Raw genomic sequence first — 15,889 nt, 5'->3', positions numbered from 1 at the left:
TTCCTACACACCCATGAACTCAATATGAATGCCATACTTTGTATGAGATTACAAAGTATGTTTCAGTATTTCCTCTCCAGGGTAAGGTCCATCATATCAAGAAGACCTAGTGCAGGTTGCAGCTGTAATATTTCTCCTTCCACTCACACATCCTCATGAGCTACAGAAGTCTGGACTTCAGTCAGCTTCTCCCTGAGAGTTCTCTCGTATTTACCCTGGCCATTGCATGACGAGAAAGAGCCATAAGGAATTAAAGGCAGTTTTCCTTATGCAGACCAACCATGTTTAAAAAAATCAGAGAGACTGTATTTAGCTTCCAGGCTAAAGCTCGAAGTGGGGTGTAATTGTAGCTAAGCACATCCACAGTTCACACGGGAAGCCATCCAGCACTCTTGATAACACTAATGCAGAACTGGATGGACGCTGTGGGATCATGGGTTGGATACGATATGAGGAATCGCTTCTTGACAGTGGAATTATTAAAAATCAACAATGACTTACCAGAGGAAATTATGGAAAGCCTTCCTTTTTCTGAAAGTCATTTCTCTAAGAAAAAAAAATACATCTATCTTGGATGGTTTATGGTAATTCTGCCTGAGGCCGGGCATAAATTACTCTGACTTTTTATGCAGGCTTGGATTCCTTTATTTCTATTAAAATTCACAGTTTCCTTTTTGTAGAAAGTAATTTTCACTATCATTCTCTCAGGATGTATGACACCTTTCAGAGACGGAGCCTCTAACCGTTGACACGCTTATCAGAGTCACTTTTTAATTTTTTCTTAATCTGTGGTTTTAAAAACGTCTATTCTTTAAGGTCTCAAAATCTCAAGCCTTCGCCCCTCCCCCAGTGTCATTTTTTTTTTATGTACCTCTGACTTCTGTCTCCTTACTGCATTAGCTGCTGGTGGCTATTCCTGACTTTTTACCTTTTCCAGCCTTTTTTCTCCATGCCTAACCACTCCCCTCTCTGGATTACCTGTAGCAGTCACTTCTCTTACTTCTATGCCAAACTTCCCCACAGGAAGCAACCTCAGGCAGGAAGGATTTGTTTTGGCTCATAGTTCAATGTGGTGCTCCAGCCTATCATGGCGAAGAAAGCGTGGTGGCAGTAGGCAGCTGGTCACTTAATATCCACAGTCAGGAAGCAAAGAAGAAACAGGAACTTAGTCCAGTTTCTAAAGCCTTAGGTCTCACCTCAAGTGAGCTACTGTCTCCAACAAGGGTGTACATCCTGAATGTCCCACAATCTCCCCAAACAGTGCCACCAGCTGGGGACCAGTTATTCGAACACATGAGCCTATAGGAGGCACTTAACATTAAAACTACAACACGTCTCGCAGATTCTCTACCAGGTTTAAATCTGAGGTTCTTCTTGATGTGTGCTGCTAGGCCTCCGGTCCCCACATCTGTAACAGGGATGCCACAAAAGGGTTGGGAAGATAATGTAGCACTCATGAAGCTTTCAGGAACCTGGTGCCCAGTAAGTCCTTGCAGCTACCCCTCCCCCCCACACACACACATTGGCATGACTGGAGGCCCCTTTTACTGACTGAGCAGCATCCATTACGTTTTCCTACAGCATTTTTATCTTTCTGGTAAAGAAAGAACAATGTTTGCTGTTTCTTAGGCAAAACACTTCTTATACTTGTGCACTGGACTCCTTTTTGGTCATGAGTGGTCTCCAGTTGTTACCGACTTCGGTTCTCACATCTTTGCAGCCTATTCATAATCTATACAAACTGCTGAGTCTCCTCAATGGTGAATGAAGGCAAAGCTCTTTACTTTGGCATCTCAGACCCTTAAGACTGGCTGCATTACCTCCTTGGCCTAAAACTATCAGAATTCCTTGCTTCTCACGCTGGAATAGTGATGCCTATTACTTATCCAATCACACACAGTTCTTTGTAGAAATAATTTTAGATGTTTTCCCTAGTGTGCATGTGTGTTGGGGGTGGGGGGCAATACACAGATTGAAGTATGAATAGATAAAGAAGTTAGAAACAGTGATAGAAATGTGTTGTGGGCACCTTGCTGAAGACCCAAAACAATTGCGCCTCAAGCCATTCACTTATGAGGTCCGGAACAAAGAAAGGTTCAAGGAGAAGGTTTCTCAACTATGCACTACCAACACCCTGAACTAGTTCTTTATGTAGGGACTGTCGTACATGTTCCATGGAATCCTTAGCCAGTGCCCAATATAGGTCAATGATACATCCCAAGTTGTAACACTGACGAAGATCTTTTCATTGGGCATAGTCACCTTGGTGGAGATTTGCTGATATAGGCAGAGAAACTGACGTATAAATGGAACAGGCCATTATGGACACATCACCAAGCAGGCATATGGTGGGGCAGAAATAAGCAAAGGGGGAAAGCCATTATATCATCTACAACGGGAAGTAAGTCAGGATTCCTCCATCCCGTGTAGTACTGCGAGGGTGGGAAACCGTACTCCTCTCAGAGATTGGGAATGTCACCAATCATGTCAGTCAAGCCTGACTAGATCACGCAAGGCGCTCTGGACAGTTCAGTTGCTGAAATCATCAGTTAGCACAACTTCCTTACCAAATGCAAGATCAGTTTACCACCATGACATTTGAACATACACAGAGACTAGGTAATTTATCAAGTGGGCAATTTTGATTTTAACAGGCATTGTGTTTAAGAAATAACCATTTCATGGTTTAGAGTTTTGACTTTTTGTAGTTATTGAAACAGGGTCTCACTCTATAGCCCAGGCTGGCCTTGAATTTGTCTTGGAGCCCAGCTTAGTCTGGAACTAACACAAACAAGCTTCCAAGTTCGGAGATGACAGGTGCGCACCACTACACCCACACAATGTTCTTTAAAGCTCAAAGATTTCAGTACTAGCTTGAAGCAGTAGAAAATTTCAAAGATTAGCAATTGATCCAAACATCTCAGCTCCATCCAAAATTGTGTGTACTGTACTTGTATAATTTTAAGTAATTAAATAGAATAGACATTAGGAAACACTCTATGTCTCTAATATGTTTTATAACATTATTAAAAAGAAAGCCTGAATGTTTCATTGTTAATAGAACTATAATAGAAGTATACAAATGGCATTTCATAAGTCATCATGCATTTTTGAAATGTTACTTAATTTTCTGTGCATGAGTGTTTTGCCTGCATGCATATCTGTGAACCACATGCACGCCTGGTACCTTCAGAGAGCAGAAGAGGGTGGCAGGTCCCTGGGGATTAGCGTTACAGACAGTTGTGAGCTGCCATGTGGGTGTGGAGTTTTGAACCCAGCTCCTCCAGAAAAGTTGTCAGCCAGTCACCTTGGCTGCTTAACTGTCTTTCAGCCTCAGTCATAGGTCATTGTTATTTTCATAGTTTTCAGTTGGGAAGCTGACTGAATGTCCCCGCAGTGGGTTTTCTCAGTAACTACGAAAGGATGGAACTCAATGTCAATGAACATCTATAAAGATTTACCTTTTAATTAAAACATAGTTGTATAATTTCTCCTTTCCCTTTCCTCTCTCCAATTTCTCACTTCTTCCCACCTCACTCCTCAAATTGATGGCATCTTTCTTTAATTGACACACACACACACAACACACACACACACACACACATACAACCTGCTGAGTTCATTAGTGTGACCTGTGTGTATGATTCAGGGTTGACTTTGTAACCAGTTAGGGAACTCATTCCTTAGAGAGACTGGTTCTCTCTCACTAGTAGATATTAGTTGTCTGCAGTTCATTGTCAGAGATCAGAACCCATGAGATTTTTCCCAAAGGAATAGTCTTGAGAAGAAAAGCCATTAAGGAAACACGCAGCCCATTCTGGGTTATAATAAAGTGCTGTGGGTTACAGAATCTTAAAATGGTTCATCCTGCACTACATATTTGAAGGTTTTCTAATTAAAAGTATGGTATATTCTCTTTTAGGAAGAAATAAGGGAACTAAAGTATCTGCTAGAGAGTGACACTCAATCAGCCAAACTGTTTAAAGCTCACGGGTGAGGCTGACTTACCAGCCCACGTCTTTCTGTTCCTTGCCCTTCCCTCTAATGACTGCATCAAAAGCCACAATTTGTGCCTCTTTCCTCCAAGCTGCAGGAATCCCTTAAGAATGGCCGTTTATAATGTCAGCTATATTTAGAACCAGAGGCAACTGCACTTTGCAATGACACTTGTTTTGTTTAGTTTAAAGAAGAGAGAGTTTTGTTGCTCAGAATGGTTTAGCATTTAGGAATATGATCCTTTTTATTCCGTGCCAAATTTCACGGAGATTCCAAATGACTTTAAATAGTGCTCTTGGTTAGGTGTTTCTGCAAATAAAATGCTATCGGCTGGCAGTATAGATTTCTAGGATAATCTCAGGATTTCCACTGAACATGCATTACAGCTTCATTTGGCTCCTTGTTACAAGAGCTAATCTGTACTTTTCAAGTAATGGGTGCTAGCCTGATAAAAGTCACCTGAATGTAGCTGTGTCCGTATCTGTATCCCTGATAGGTGGTGCTCAAAACAATAGACACTGTGCATGGTATCTTCGTGCTGGTCCATTCATTATTTACCTATTCAATTAAGCACCTATTCTGTTCCAGGACTAATGGTTTAAATGTATACCTACAGTAAGAAGGATGCTTAAAAGAAATCCCACAGCAGCTCAGAATTGAGTATAATAGAGGGTTATTTATTTGGGGGTGGACTCATAGATTACAATCCTTTGCTGGAATGGGGAACAACATTATCCCGCAGCCAGAAAAGAGACCGGGTGCGCACTTTACATCGGCATATATAGTATAAGAGGCCACGCCCGAGTGGAGGGGGTCACTTAAAGACTGCTGGAGGTAGGAATTCCTACAGCATATACCCCTTAATTAATTTTGTTTAAAATACTTTTAGATTGATTTATTTTATTTCATATGTATGAATGTTTTGTCTGTGTGTTGCTATGTATACTGTGTGTACTGCATGCATGCCTGGTGCCCACAAAAGCCAGAAGAGCTCACCCAGTTCCCTTGAACTGGAGTTAGAGATGTTTGTGGACCATCCTGTGAGCATTGGGAACCAAACAGATGCAGCAAGTGCTCTTAACCACTAAACCATGTCTTCAGCTCCAAATTTTGATCTTTTTTGAAGACTACATACCTCTTACATAATTTTGAACAGTTAGTACTAATGAGGAGTGGGGGAAATGTTATCAACTAGTTATAACACAATATATAATATACTACATAATAATATAATAGAAAAATATGTATATAATATTAACGGAAGACCGACACGCTTTGTGAATTACATATGCTTTTCTTGACTTCCTCGTTTTCTTTACTGTCCTAAACATGGAAATTAATATATAAGATACACCAAAAAGGCTTGAATACTTACTAGCAACCTTGTAGCAAAAGAGAAAGGTTGATACCAGATGGAGGCTTCAGTTCAGCCATGAATTTCACACATCTGCAGTGTGTTTAACGCATTCCTTCTTGGGAGTCAACGTGAATATACACAGTTAATCTCCCCAGACAAGAACCAGACCTGTGTTTCCTGAGTTAAAGTAAACTCCACGTGGGAAATTGCAAGTCATGTTAATCAGAATGAAGGACGCTGTGCTCTCCGTGGGTAATAAAGAGCCCTTTGCAGGACAACTGTTATGTCTTCTTGAGGAATTAGCGTCATTTAACTTGTAATCTTTATGTCTTTTTTAGAAAGTGCAACAGTATACGTTAATAATTCAGGCCACAGACATGGAAGGCAATCCCACTTATGGCCTTTCAAACACAGCCACGGCGGTCATCACGGTGACAGATGTCAATGACAATCCCCCAGAGTTTACTGCCATGACGGTAAGTACAACTTGTCACTCAAAGTACTTCAGCACCAAGGGCCATTTGGAAGAAGTTTTGTTATGAATAATAAATCTGTTAGATGGAAATGGAGCTTGCTCTGAGAATGAAGTGGCCATTGACTCTGATGTTTACATCACGTGGACTCTAAAACAGGCATTGGAGAACTTACTTTCTCATCACCCTCCAGTTATTGTTAAAAAAGTTAAAATGCCCTGGCTGCAGCAAATAGCTTGGTGCAAACGTAACAGTTTTTCCAGTGTTTCAGACACCGAATACATGCTCGATTGGTGCTATTTTTCCAGGGTGTAGTTGCCTAGATCCCAAGTGAACTTATTTCCTATGTTTAAGCCCTCTCTATGGACCCCACATTAATCACACTGATACTCACAAATGGGTGTTAATTTTAATACTAGTGAAGCTGATGCATAAATGTAAAAAAAAAAATAAGGAAAAAGAAAGCCAGTGGATTGCTGAAAAATGTTTCAGCGGTTCTTTTGTTTTGTTTTGCTTTTCAGTGAGACGTAGAAGTAATTACCAGCATATACCTATCTCCTTGTTTATTGTGGACCATAGAAAATTAATGGGACAGTAAAATTAGGGTGACATGGTCATCAGGCTGCTTGTCCTTCAGTGGACCACATTTCACCTCAGACTGGACTTTGTCTTTCTTGCAGTTCTACGGCGAAGTCCCCGAGAACAGGGTGGATGTCATCGTAGCCAACTTAACTGTCACTGACAAAGATCAACCCCACACGCCAGCTTGGTTGATTGATTGATTGATTGCATCAGGGGTGGATGTCATCGTAGCCAACTTAACTGTCACTGACAAAGATCAACCCCACACGCCAGCTTGGAATGCGGTGTACAGAATCAGCGGTGGAGACCCTACGGGGAGGTTTGCCATCCAGACAGACCCCAACAGCAATGACGGGCTAGTCACTGTGGTAAAAGTAAGTGTCCCTTGGACCGCAGACCCAGACAGCTACTCAGCAGGCACCGGCCTGTGTCCTCTCCTGTTACCTTCCTGTAGAATCTTGGGACTGTTTTATTTTAAATACCCTCACATCTGGAATTTTTACTGCTTAGTAGACTATACAGTCTAATTTATGTTGAAATTAAGGATAACATAAATTCTCTCCCATTATCACTACAATTAAAATAATTTTGGATAGATTTACCAGTCCGAAGACATGGGAGTCCTCAGCAAAGTGAAATGAATATAACTGCTCTATTAATGGCCCTTCCCATCCCGAGGTCAGACCTTTGGTTGACGTAGCTGGAATGCTTGCTTAGCCTACACAAGGCTCTCAGTTCAGTCCCCATCAGGAAGGTGGGAAGAGTAAGAGGAGACGAAGAGTCTATGCTTATTATTTTCATGGGGTTTGGACAGATAGTGAGAGGGTGGGAGAAGAAGGGAGGGAAGAAAGCCTACTAACCTCATGGAGTTTGATCAGCTAGTAAATGAATCAAAAAGACAAAAGAAAAATAACCAAAGTAAAATGGAATATGTAGGCAGGAGAGCCTGCACTTTATAAATAAATTGCATTCACATGGCTATTTTAAAATTCTATTTTGATGACTTTAAGAAACTAGTTTTCTAGCATAGCCAAGCATGGTGATACATATTTAATTCCAGCACTCAGGAGGCAGAGGCAGACCAGTCTGTGAGTTCGATGCCAGCCTGGTCTACAGAGCAAGTTCCAGGAGAGCCAGAGCTACACAGAGAAATGTTTTCTCAAAAATCAAAAACAAACAAACAAACAAAAAGCAAAACTAGTTTTATGATATTTAATGGCTGGAGGTACAAAGGAAAAGCTCTTAAGAGGGTAACAAACACAGCTAACAAACAAACATAAAAGCCCATCCCTTTAACCACCGAGACACTTGATTAAGTGAACTCACGTGTCTGCCTGACAGAATGATCAATCTCAGCGCTTCTTGCTGGGAATTATGATCTGTGTCCACATGAGGGAAAAGAGATGGGCCCAGAAATCTCCCACATACATGGGGAATAGTCAGCAGAGGACCCAGCACCAGAGCTGAGCTTTCTGTGTTTGCATCTCAGCTTTGCCTGGGCAAAGCTGTGTGGCCATCACCACCTTGGTTAACCTCAGGTTCCTCCTGCAGAAGGTGGGGTTTGAGTACAGCTCCTAGTACTTGCACATTTGTGAGGAACGAATGACATTGAAACACACGAAAGGACTCAGGCTGCACATAGATCGCTAGCATATGTACATCTGCATAGGGAGCATTTCACTCATTCAGCTTATTACAGCCTTACTGCCCTCCTTCCCGTTTTGCTGAATTGAATACTGCATTGAACTTGACCTAAAGATGCCTAGGGTAGGATGCTGCTGTGTTTGTACTGATCACAGATGTCTTGGGAGCCTCAGCTCTTGGTCATTCTCAACACGAGGTGCCCTCTGACCTTCCCTGTTACTGCCAAGCACTCTTTTCATGACAAAGTCACCGAGGGAAATGCAGACTGAGGTCCCTCCTGCATTCTAGTGGCAGCAGGATTCAGGGAGACTCTCGCAGTTAATGTGTACATGAAGGGTTATTTGTGCATTGCATTAATCATCTAGAGTGTTCTCATGTGGGAGTTTTAAAACCTGCAAAATAGTCAGAATCATTCTGGAAGACAGCCAGATTTCCAGTTTGCTCAGTAAGGAGAAAAAGCATAAATCTACCTATAGAACACTTATTTTAAGAGGAGTGTGTATATGCACTTCACTCCTCAGTCTGCATTCTAATTTATGAAAGATACTTTTCATTTCCATGGAATGATTGATTGATTGATTGATTGATTGATTGATTGCATCAGGAAGTGTGGGGGGGGGCTTTGAGTGCACATGTGTGGGGACATGAGAGGAAAACTTGTGAGAATCAGCTCTGTTTCCATCATGGTTTCTTGGTATCAAATGTAGGTCAGTCAGGCTGGGTGGCAAGCATCCTTACCTACTGAACCATCTTCCCAGCCCTGGAAGACACTTTTAAATTGAATAAGTTTTTAGCATCATTTTTAAAAATTATGTTGCATTTACCAATTATGTAGTATTGATTTTAGATTTGTTTTCAATTCTCCATTAACTGGTAAAGGTTTTCCTGCATGAGAGGTATCTTTTCCCTAATGTTTGAGAGACTAAATCCTGTGCTCACACCTAACCTCAAATTGTCTAGTAGTTTTTGTTTTGTGTGCTGATTTATTGAAAATAATTAAATCTGCAGCCATCTAAATAAATGGATCCATGCAACAATCACGTACAATTTTGGAGAAACATAAATCTCTCTGTTGGGATATATGTCAATGAGACATTCCTGCATGTTTTTTTAGAAACTGGGGAAGAATGTCATGCCAAACTGAAGGGTAAAACTAATGTTTTGGAAACAGGACTCAAAGACAGATGAATGGCAGCATGCAAATATTCTTACTTCTGCAAAAATATGGTTTCCGTTTTTTTCTTTTCCAGCCAATTGACTTTGAAACGAATAGGATGTTTGTCCTTACTGTTGCTGCAGAAAACCAAGTGCCATTAGCCAAGGGAATTCAGCACCCACCCCAGTCGACAGCAACTGTGTCTGTGACAGTTATCGATGTCAATGAAAACCCTTATTTTGCCCCAAATCCTAAAATCATTCGCCAAGAAGAAGGCCTCCATGCAGGTACCATGCTTACCACGCTCACAGCTCAGGACCCCGATCGATATATGCAACAGAGTATCAGGTAGGAAATGCCACAGTGATATTGAAATTAGATTCTCTTTTGTGCCCTGTGTGAAAGTTATTAACTTCACCCTGTAAGAAATGCACATTCCAACCAAAAGTGATGATTAGAAGATAAGATGACTTTTTTGTTTCTTAATTTTGAATACAATGTTTATTTACTCGTTAGTAATTTCATGCATGTATTCAAATTCACCCATAGCCTCTCCCCTCCACCTCCTTCCCGATTCCTCCACTACATTCCCCTCCCAACTGAATGTGCTCTTGTTTTATGGCCACTGAGTCCAGCTGCTCTACCTGTATACGCATGGGTGTAGGCTCATCCGTGGAACGGGAAAAACTTCTCTGGGGCTGCATTCCTAAAGAAAACTGATGATTCATTTCTAACATTGCCATGTATTACAGAAAATACTCCATATTTCCTGAGATTAAAACATTATTGTTCTACAAAAATAGGCTTCTTTAGTTCCTCAGCACCCAGATAAAGATCACATGGTGTCATGTATGTTTTCCAATATAATTTTAAATTCTTCGGTGTATTTTCTCCTCAGGACATCCATGACTTTATTAGCTTAAAAATGCTAAGAATGAGTCTATTCATGTGTTAGTAGAAGATAAAACTTTCTCCCACTCGGTCTTTTCAATTGAAAGTATTAATTATTTAGCCTTTGCTTTTATTAACAAACACATTGAAAAGCAACAAAGTGAGTGGACAGGAAATTATAAACTCTTGTTTCTCCAAATGTCCAAAGAAAGCACTAACGCCAGACCAAAATGGGACAGCTAAGGATGCACCCAGCACCTGTGCAATGCACCCAGAAGATGTATTTGTAAAAACCTTCAGCGAAACCTAATTCACCCTGAGGCAGGAGTGGGTGGCTGGCAGGGCATACCCCATGCAACCATTCTCTGGAGCAGCTGAAGATAATTTTAAAATTAATAATTTATTTAAGTGCTTTCAAAATTGCTAATAAGACATATCTGCTTTGATTCCCCGATTCTCCATACATGGATTCCAGGATAGGTAAATGGTTAATTAATAGGTGCATTAAAATCCTGTAGACTTTACCTCTCACAATATACCATAGTGTCTTCAAACTGTGTGTTCGTTATCTGAGTTTAAAAACTTCAGCCCACCTCACATTTAAAAAGGACTTGGAACAGATGAATCTGCTAATACAGATGAAAGCCTGTGGGGGGCTCTTTGGAGGCTACAGATCAGAGGCTCGGCCCCATCTGGAGGCTCCTGGTAGGAATGGGTTTTTATGGGATCTCTGGTGAGGCTTTGTCTCCACTGTCATAAGGTGGTGAGGCCTTTAGGAGTGGTTTGTGATGTAAAATATACCTTCTGATTCCCCCAGGTTCTGTATGATAGAGCTCCGATTTAGAAAGTATATTTGAACCCTATTTTCAGCACCTATTTTATGTATTGAAGTAGGCAAGAGCTAAAGTGAGATCCGTTAAATCGACCACAGGGAGACTGTGCATTTTGTCTTTCCTCTAAACCTTTGCAGAATTTCCGAGAGTAAGATGGAACACAGCCTTTACATACCTCCCAAAATCTCTGCCGCGAAGTACTTCTGCACGTTAGAATTCTATTTCTGACCATCATCTACAGTTATGCAAATTAATAATGTTTTTCCTTTTTGTAATTAAACCTGTAAAAATTTGCATTTTGCTAATTTCTTATCTAAAATATTTAATCCACTGTACTTTCATTTCATAGATACACAAAATTATCTGATCCTGCCAATTGGCTGAAAATAGACCCTGTGAATGGGCAGATCACCACTATTGCTGTTTTGGATAGAGAGTCACCAAATGTAAAAAACAACATATATAATGCTACCTTCCTTGCTTCTGACAATGGTATGTAATTGAGTATGTTTTTTGCATCGTTCTTGTGTGTTAAACAGAGTAGAACCTCTCGTGCTTATGTAGGAGTTGAGGTTTTCTCCAGCGCTAAATTATATATTCAGCAGCTACATGGTGTCTCCCTGACACACTCTCTCTGCCTCTCTCTCTCTCTCTCTCTCTCTCTCTCTCTCTCTCTCTCTCTCTCTCTCTCGATTTTCATATAGGGTTTCTCTGAGTTGTTCTGGCTGTCCTGGAAGCCATTCTGTACACCAGGCTGGTCTGGTCTCAAACTCACAGAGTTCTGCCTGCCTCTGCTGAGTACTGGGGTTAAAGGAGTGCGCCACCACTGCCTCACAGATCTTTATTCTTTTAAGGCTCCAAAGTTTTGTTTTATTTTGAAGTCCTGACTTTTCCATCCCCTTTCCCCCAGCTTGTTATAAAGTACTTTTCTGCTGTCTCTAAGAAACACTGTCTGTGTACACAGTGGCTGGCGTTGTGATCATGGCTCTCCAGGTCTGTTCTCCTGCCCTGACATGCACAGATGCCCTATGAGCTATAGGTGAAGTCTGTCATCATTGTTCCCAGAATCTGCGGTTCACTTATTCTTGTTGTGCTTCTTTTAGTCATCCCCTTTTCTGAGATTGTTCTTTTTCCTGTAATGTGCTAGGAAACTTAATTTTGTGCATATACAAAAAGTGATTATAGGAGACTTATGAAGGTGTTGGTTTTAAATTAGACTTTGACATTTTTCCCCATATGGGTCTCTACTGGGTCAGAGTTGGTTAGTGGTAGCTTTGTTATCTGTCACATGTTCCCAGCCTCTTCTTTCTGTGTTCTTAGTAATACAGTTTCAACCCTATTTCTTTATTATTTCTGTGAAATAAAGCTATAGTGGTATTAATAGCTAGTTTGTACTGTTTTGAGTTAGATATAATTGTTCAAATGAAGCTTTTAAAGCAGTGCTTGGCACAAACTAATATTCACAAAATATTTCTGTCATTGTGAATAGTTTCAAAATGAAATCACAACCCATATTTTTAAAAATACTTTAGTGCTAGACTGTGGATGTGTTTGTTTAGTAAAAAAAAATACAAGCTTCAAATTGGTGGTCAAAATGTGCGGTTTTACAACATTGTGGTCATGAGACTCATCTGAATGAATGACTTTCAAAAAATGTGCTTAGCAATAGACCAAGGCAGTGTTTTGTATCTGTTCTAACATAGGAACTCTGTTTAGTCACTTAGTGTTGGACTTCTGCAGGACCAGCCTCTGCCATAGGGGTAGTGATGCATCAGCTCGTGCCTGTTGCAAACAGCCCTTTCTCTGCACTGGAGATGAAAGCTCTCTCAAGGAGAGACTTAAAGAGTCATAAGTGACGTGGATACATATTGGTTTTGAGGCACAGCCAGGCTTCTCGCTTACCGAGGTGCACTACTTCTATTGGAGGAATATTTGCAATGAGAGAAGCAAGCCGCCTGGAGCTGTGAAGCCTCACAGGGGGACTTTCCTAATCACAAGGCTGAAGAGAGAACCTGGATGGGCAAGCTCTTAGTCTCTGTCCTTAGTTTCCTTGTTATAAAAGGCTTCTCTGTTGCCTGTTTTGTAAAGTTGTTATGCATTAGGCAAATAATATTAAAGCAATAGTACACATAAACATTGCTCAAGATATCAAACAAGTGGTGTTAATGATATCGTAAGAGTAAAACACAATGCCCGCCAATGCTCCTGCCCTCTGACCCAGGTGTTCCTTGTATTCTTGCTCACTTCCTTGTACACCTTTCTAGTCTCATGACCCTTCAGCCATGTCACTTAACTTTCTAGGATTCAGTATGTGAAACTGCTTATAAAACACATAAAAATATAAATGATATCTATAAATACAAATTCACGCGCATAAAACTTCTTAGATATATGTGAATATTGTAATACAGCAGAAGCCAGACTAAAGGATCCTATGAGCTGGGAGAGATAACATTTCAGGATCAATGAGAAGAGGTTTGAGTTTAGGCAGAACAGTGTATACAGTTTTGTCTACTCTATGCAGAAAGGCCCATGACCATGAGCAGTTCTTAGACACTGAGGTCCTCATCCATTTAAACCTCCTGCACAGTAATACTGTGAACTAGTGTACAAAGAGCAGCCCCAATCCTTTCTCGTGTGTATGGTTGGCTGAGAAATAAAACCCATTTTTCTCCTCCAGAGTACGTGTTCCCAAGACAAAGCCTATGGTCTTGTATCAGTTGCCTGAAATTATTAGCAATGATTACACCTGGATTTGAACTTTCAGAACTCCCCTCCAAACATGCACATGTCCTGGTTCTCCATCAGAGGCTGGGGTCCATAATCTTATCAGCACTGAGTACTGGACGGCTAGAGCAGGAAAGGCATTAGATCTCTGCCCAGCTCCTATAGGACCGCACCAGCAGCTCAGAGCAATCCTAGGAGGGATGTAAGAAATGAACTTGTTCTACAACCTGTCCATTCAACTACTGTGACAGTGAACAATTGCCCATATGATACAATGGTAGGGACAAGAGAGTTAAAAATACCACAGTTGAGGCTCAGCTGAGAAACTGTTGCTCAACTGATTTTTCTCTCTTTTTAGGAATTCCTCCTATGAGTGGCACGGGAACACTACAAATCTATTTACTTGATATCAATGACAACGCCCCTCAGGTGTTGCCTCAAGAGGCCGAGACCTGTGAAACTCCAGAGCCCAATTCAATTAACATCACAGCACTTGATTATGACATCGATCCAAATGCGGGGCCATTTGCTTTTGATCTTCCTTTATCTCCAGTGACTATTAAAAGAAACTGGACCATCACCCGACTTAATGGTAAGAACAAGTTAATTATTTGAACGAATGTGTAGTTGAATATTTTGGAACCCTGGGTATGGGAAATTAATTTTACATACTTCATAATCTTCTCATTAAATATATTTTAAATGCTATTTAAGGGTTTAAAAGAGATATTAAAAGCCGTTGAAACCCCCAACCAACTTTTCACCATACAGCATAGTTTTGATTTCCTCAATGGGTTACAGTTAGATGGGAAACACAGTCTGGAAAGTAGTGTTTTTTTTTTTTCCTTAAATCTTTTTAGGTATTGACTGTCAAACTTGTTTTCTTTTTCTCTCTTCTATGTAGGTGATTTTGCTCAACTCAATTTAAAGATAAAATTTTTGGAAGCTGGTATCTATGAAGTTCCCATCATCATCACAGATTCGGGGAATCCGCCCAAGTCCAATATTTCCATCCTGCGCGTCAAAGTTTGCCAGTGTGACTCCAACGGAGACTGCACAGATGTGGACAGGATCGTGGGTGCAGGGCTTGGCACTGGCGCCATCATCGCGATTCTGCTTTGTATCATCATCCTGCTGAGTGAGTACTGTGTCCTGGAAACTGTGATCCCTTCTTCTTCTAGGGCGCTCAGCAAGGGACCGCCTCACATTAGCTGAGCAAGTCTGTTGGGCCCCTGAGCACCATGATGTCAATCATATGCAGGCAGTCAGGGTCGGCTTAGCATACACACAACAATGAGCATCAGTTAGAGTGCTGACGTGTTTTCAGCAAGCTCCAGGGTTGTGTTCCCACGCCTTCTTACCCACTTTCTGGTGCTGATTGCTTGAGACCACAGGAAGACTTTCCACAGAGAAATGTTAAACAGTCCTGCGTTTGAGCACTTCTCTTGACTCGAGTATGAATTTATGGCACATAGCTGATGATTTAGGAAAATAGGTGTATTGCTTTCCTTCGTTTCCCTGCATATAAAGTGCAGTCAGCAACCCACTCCAGTCATGCGAGGATCGAGGTCAGTGTTTCTGAAGGGCTGAGCAGAGTGGTGAGATTGCCCTTCGCGTACAGTGCATTCCATAGTAGAAATGATTACACGGCTCAAATTGTCTGTCTTTAGCATAAGGGTAGATTAAGGAATTTCTCCTTTTTAAGATACTTTGCAATCTTTGGTTCAGTGGAATGCAAGAAATTAACCACCGGAAAGTACTTTAGAAACCACTTCTAAGCATTCAGGTTAAAAGAATAAATTGCCTGGGCCCAGTGTTTTATGTAGAGTAGCAGCAGGACTCGGTTTATTGTGTGATCACACTATGCACCGATCACTTCCTTGAAAATGCTGGCCATTTCTTTTATGTTTTCTCCATTTACAAGGGTTCTGGTAATTTAGAATTCTGTCCCTTTATTCTAAGCAATTACTATAGAAGCCTGAGCATTTTTTACTTCCTGTGTGGAGACTGCTTCGGCTATAATTTGAAACCTGCGTGCTAATACTAATAATCCGCTTGCTAGATCTGGCCCTGAACAATGGCAAATGAGATCATGTATCTGGCTTTAAAAGGAGGGTATTTACTTTTATGGCCAATAATAAAAAACGTGCTCAAATAGGAGTCATTAAATCTTTTTGTTTCAGGATGTAAACTGATATCCTCAGATTTAGACAGAATTTATTCCTAGATG

At 40.9% G+C, this 15,889-nt stretch overlaps 1 protein-coding gene across 2 annotated transcripts in view; it reads left to right on the top strand.

The window, feature by feature from the left end:
* Positions 1-15,889, top strand: part of Cdh2 (cadherin 2) — a 233,185-nt gene that overhangs the window by 184,186 nt on the left and 33,110 nt on the right. The window contains exons 8-14 of one of the 2 annotated variants that reach the window (XM_026777786.1): positions 5,692-5,829; positions 6,507-6,573; positions 6,664-6,782; positions 9,303-9,556; positions 11,282-11,424; positions 14,018-14,251; positions 14,564-14,797. In XM_026777786.1, coding sequence (XP_026633587.1) covers positions 5,692-5,829; positions 6,507-6,573; positions 6,664-6,782; positions 9,303-9,556; positions 11,282-11,424; positions 14,018-14,251; positions 14,564-14,797 — 1,189 coding nt within the window. Of the gene's footprint in view, positions 1-5,691; positions 5,830-6,506; positions 6,596-6,663; positions 6,783-9,302; positions 9,557-11,281; positions 11,425-14,017; positions 14,252-14,563; positions 14,798-15,889 lie in introns of both variants that reach the window. The other variant, XM_026777785.1, reaches the window with a different exon arrangement.

This window comes from Microtus ochrogaster, unplaced genomic scaffold (genome assembly GCF_000317375.1).
Source record: "Microtus ochrogaster isolate Prairie Vole_2 unplaced genomic scaffold, MicOch1.0 UNK84, whole genome shotgun sequence".
NCBI lineage: Eukaryota > Metazoa > Chordata > Mammalia > Rodentia > Cricetidae > Microtus > Microtus ochrogaster.
The sequence above is the reverse complement of the archived record's forward strand: the minus strand, read 5'-3'. Positions and strand labels throughout refer to the sequence as shown.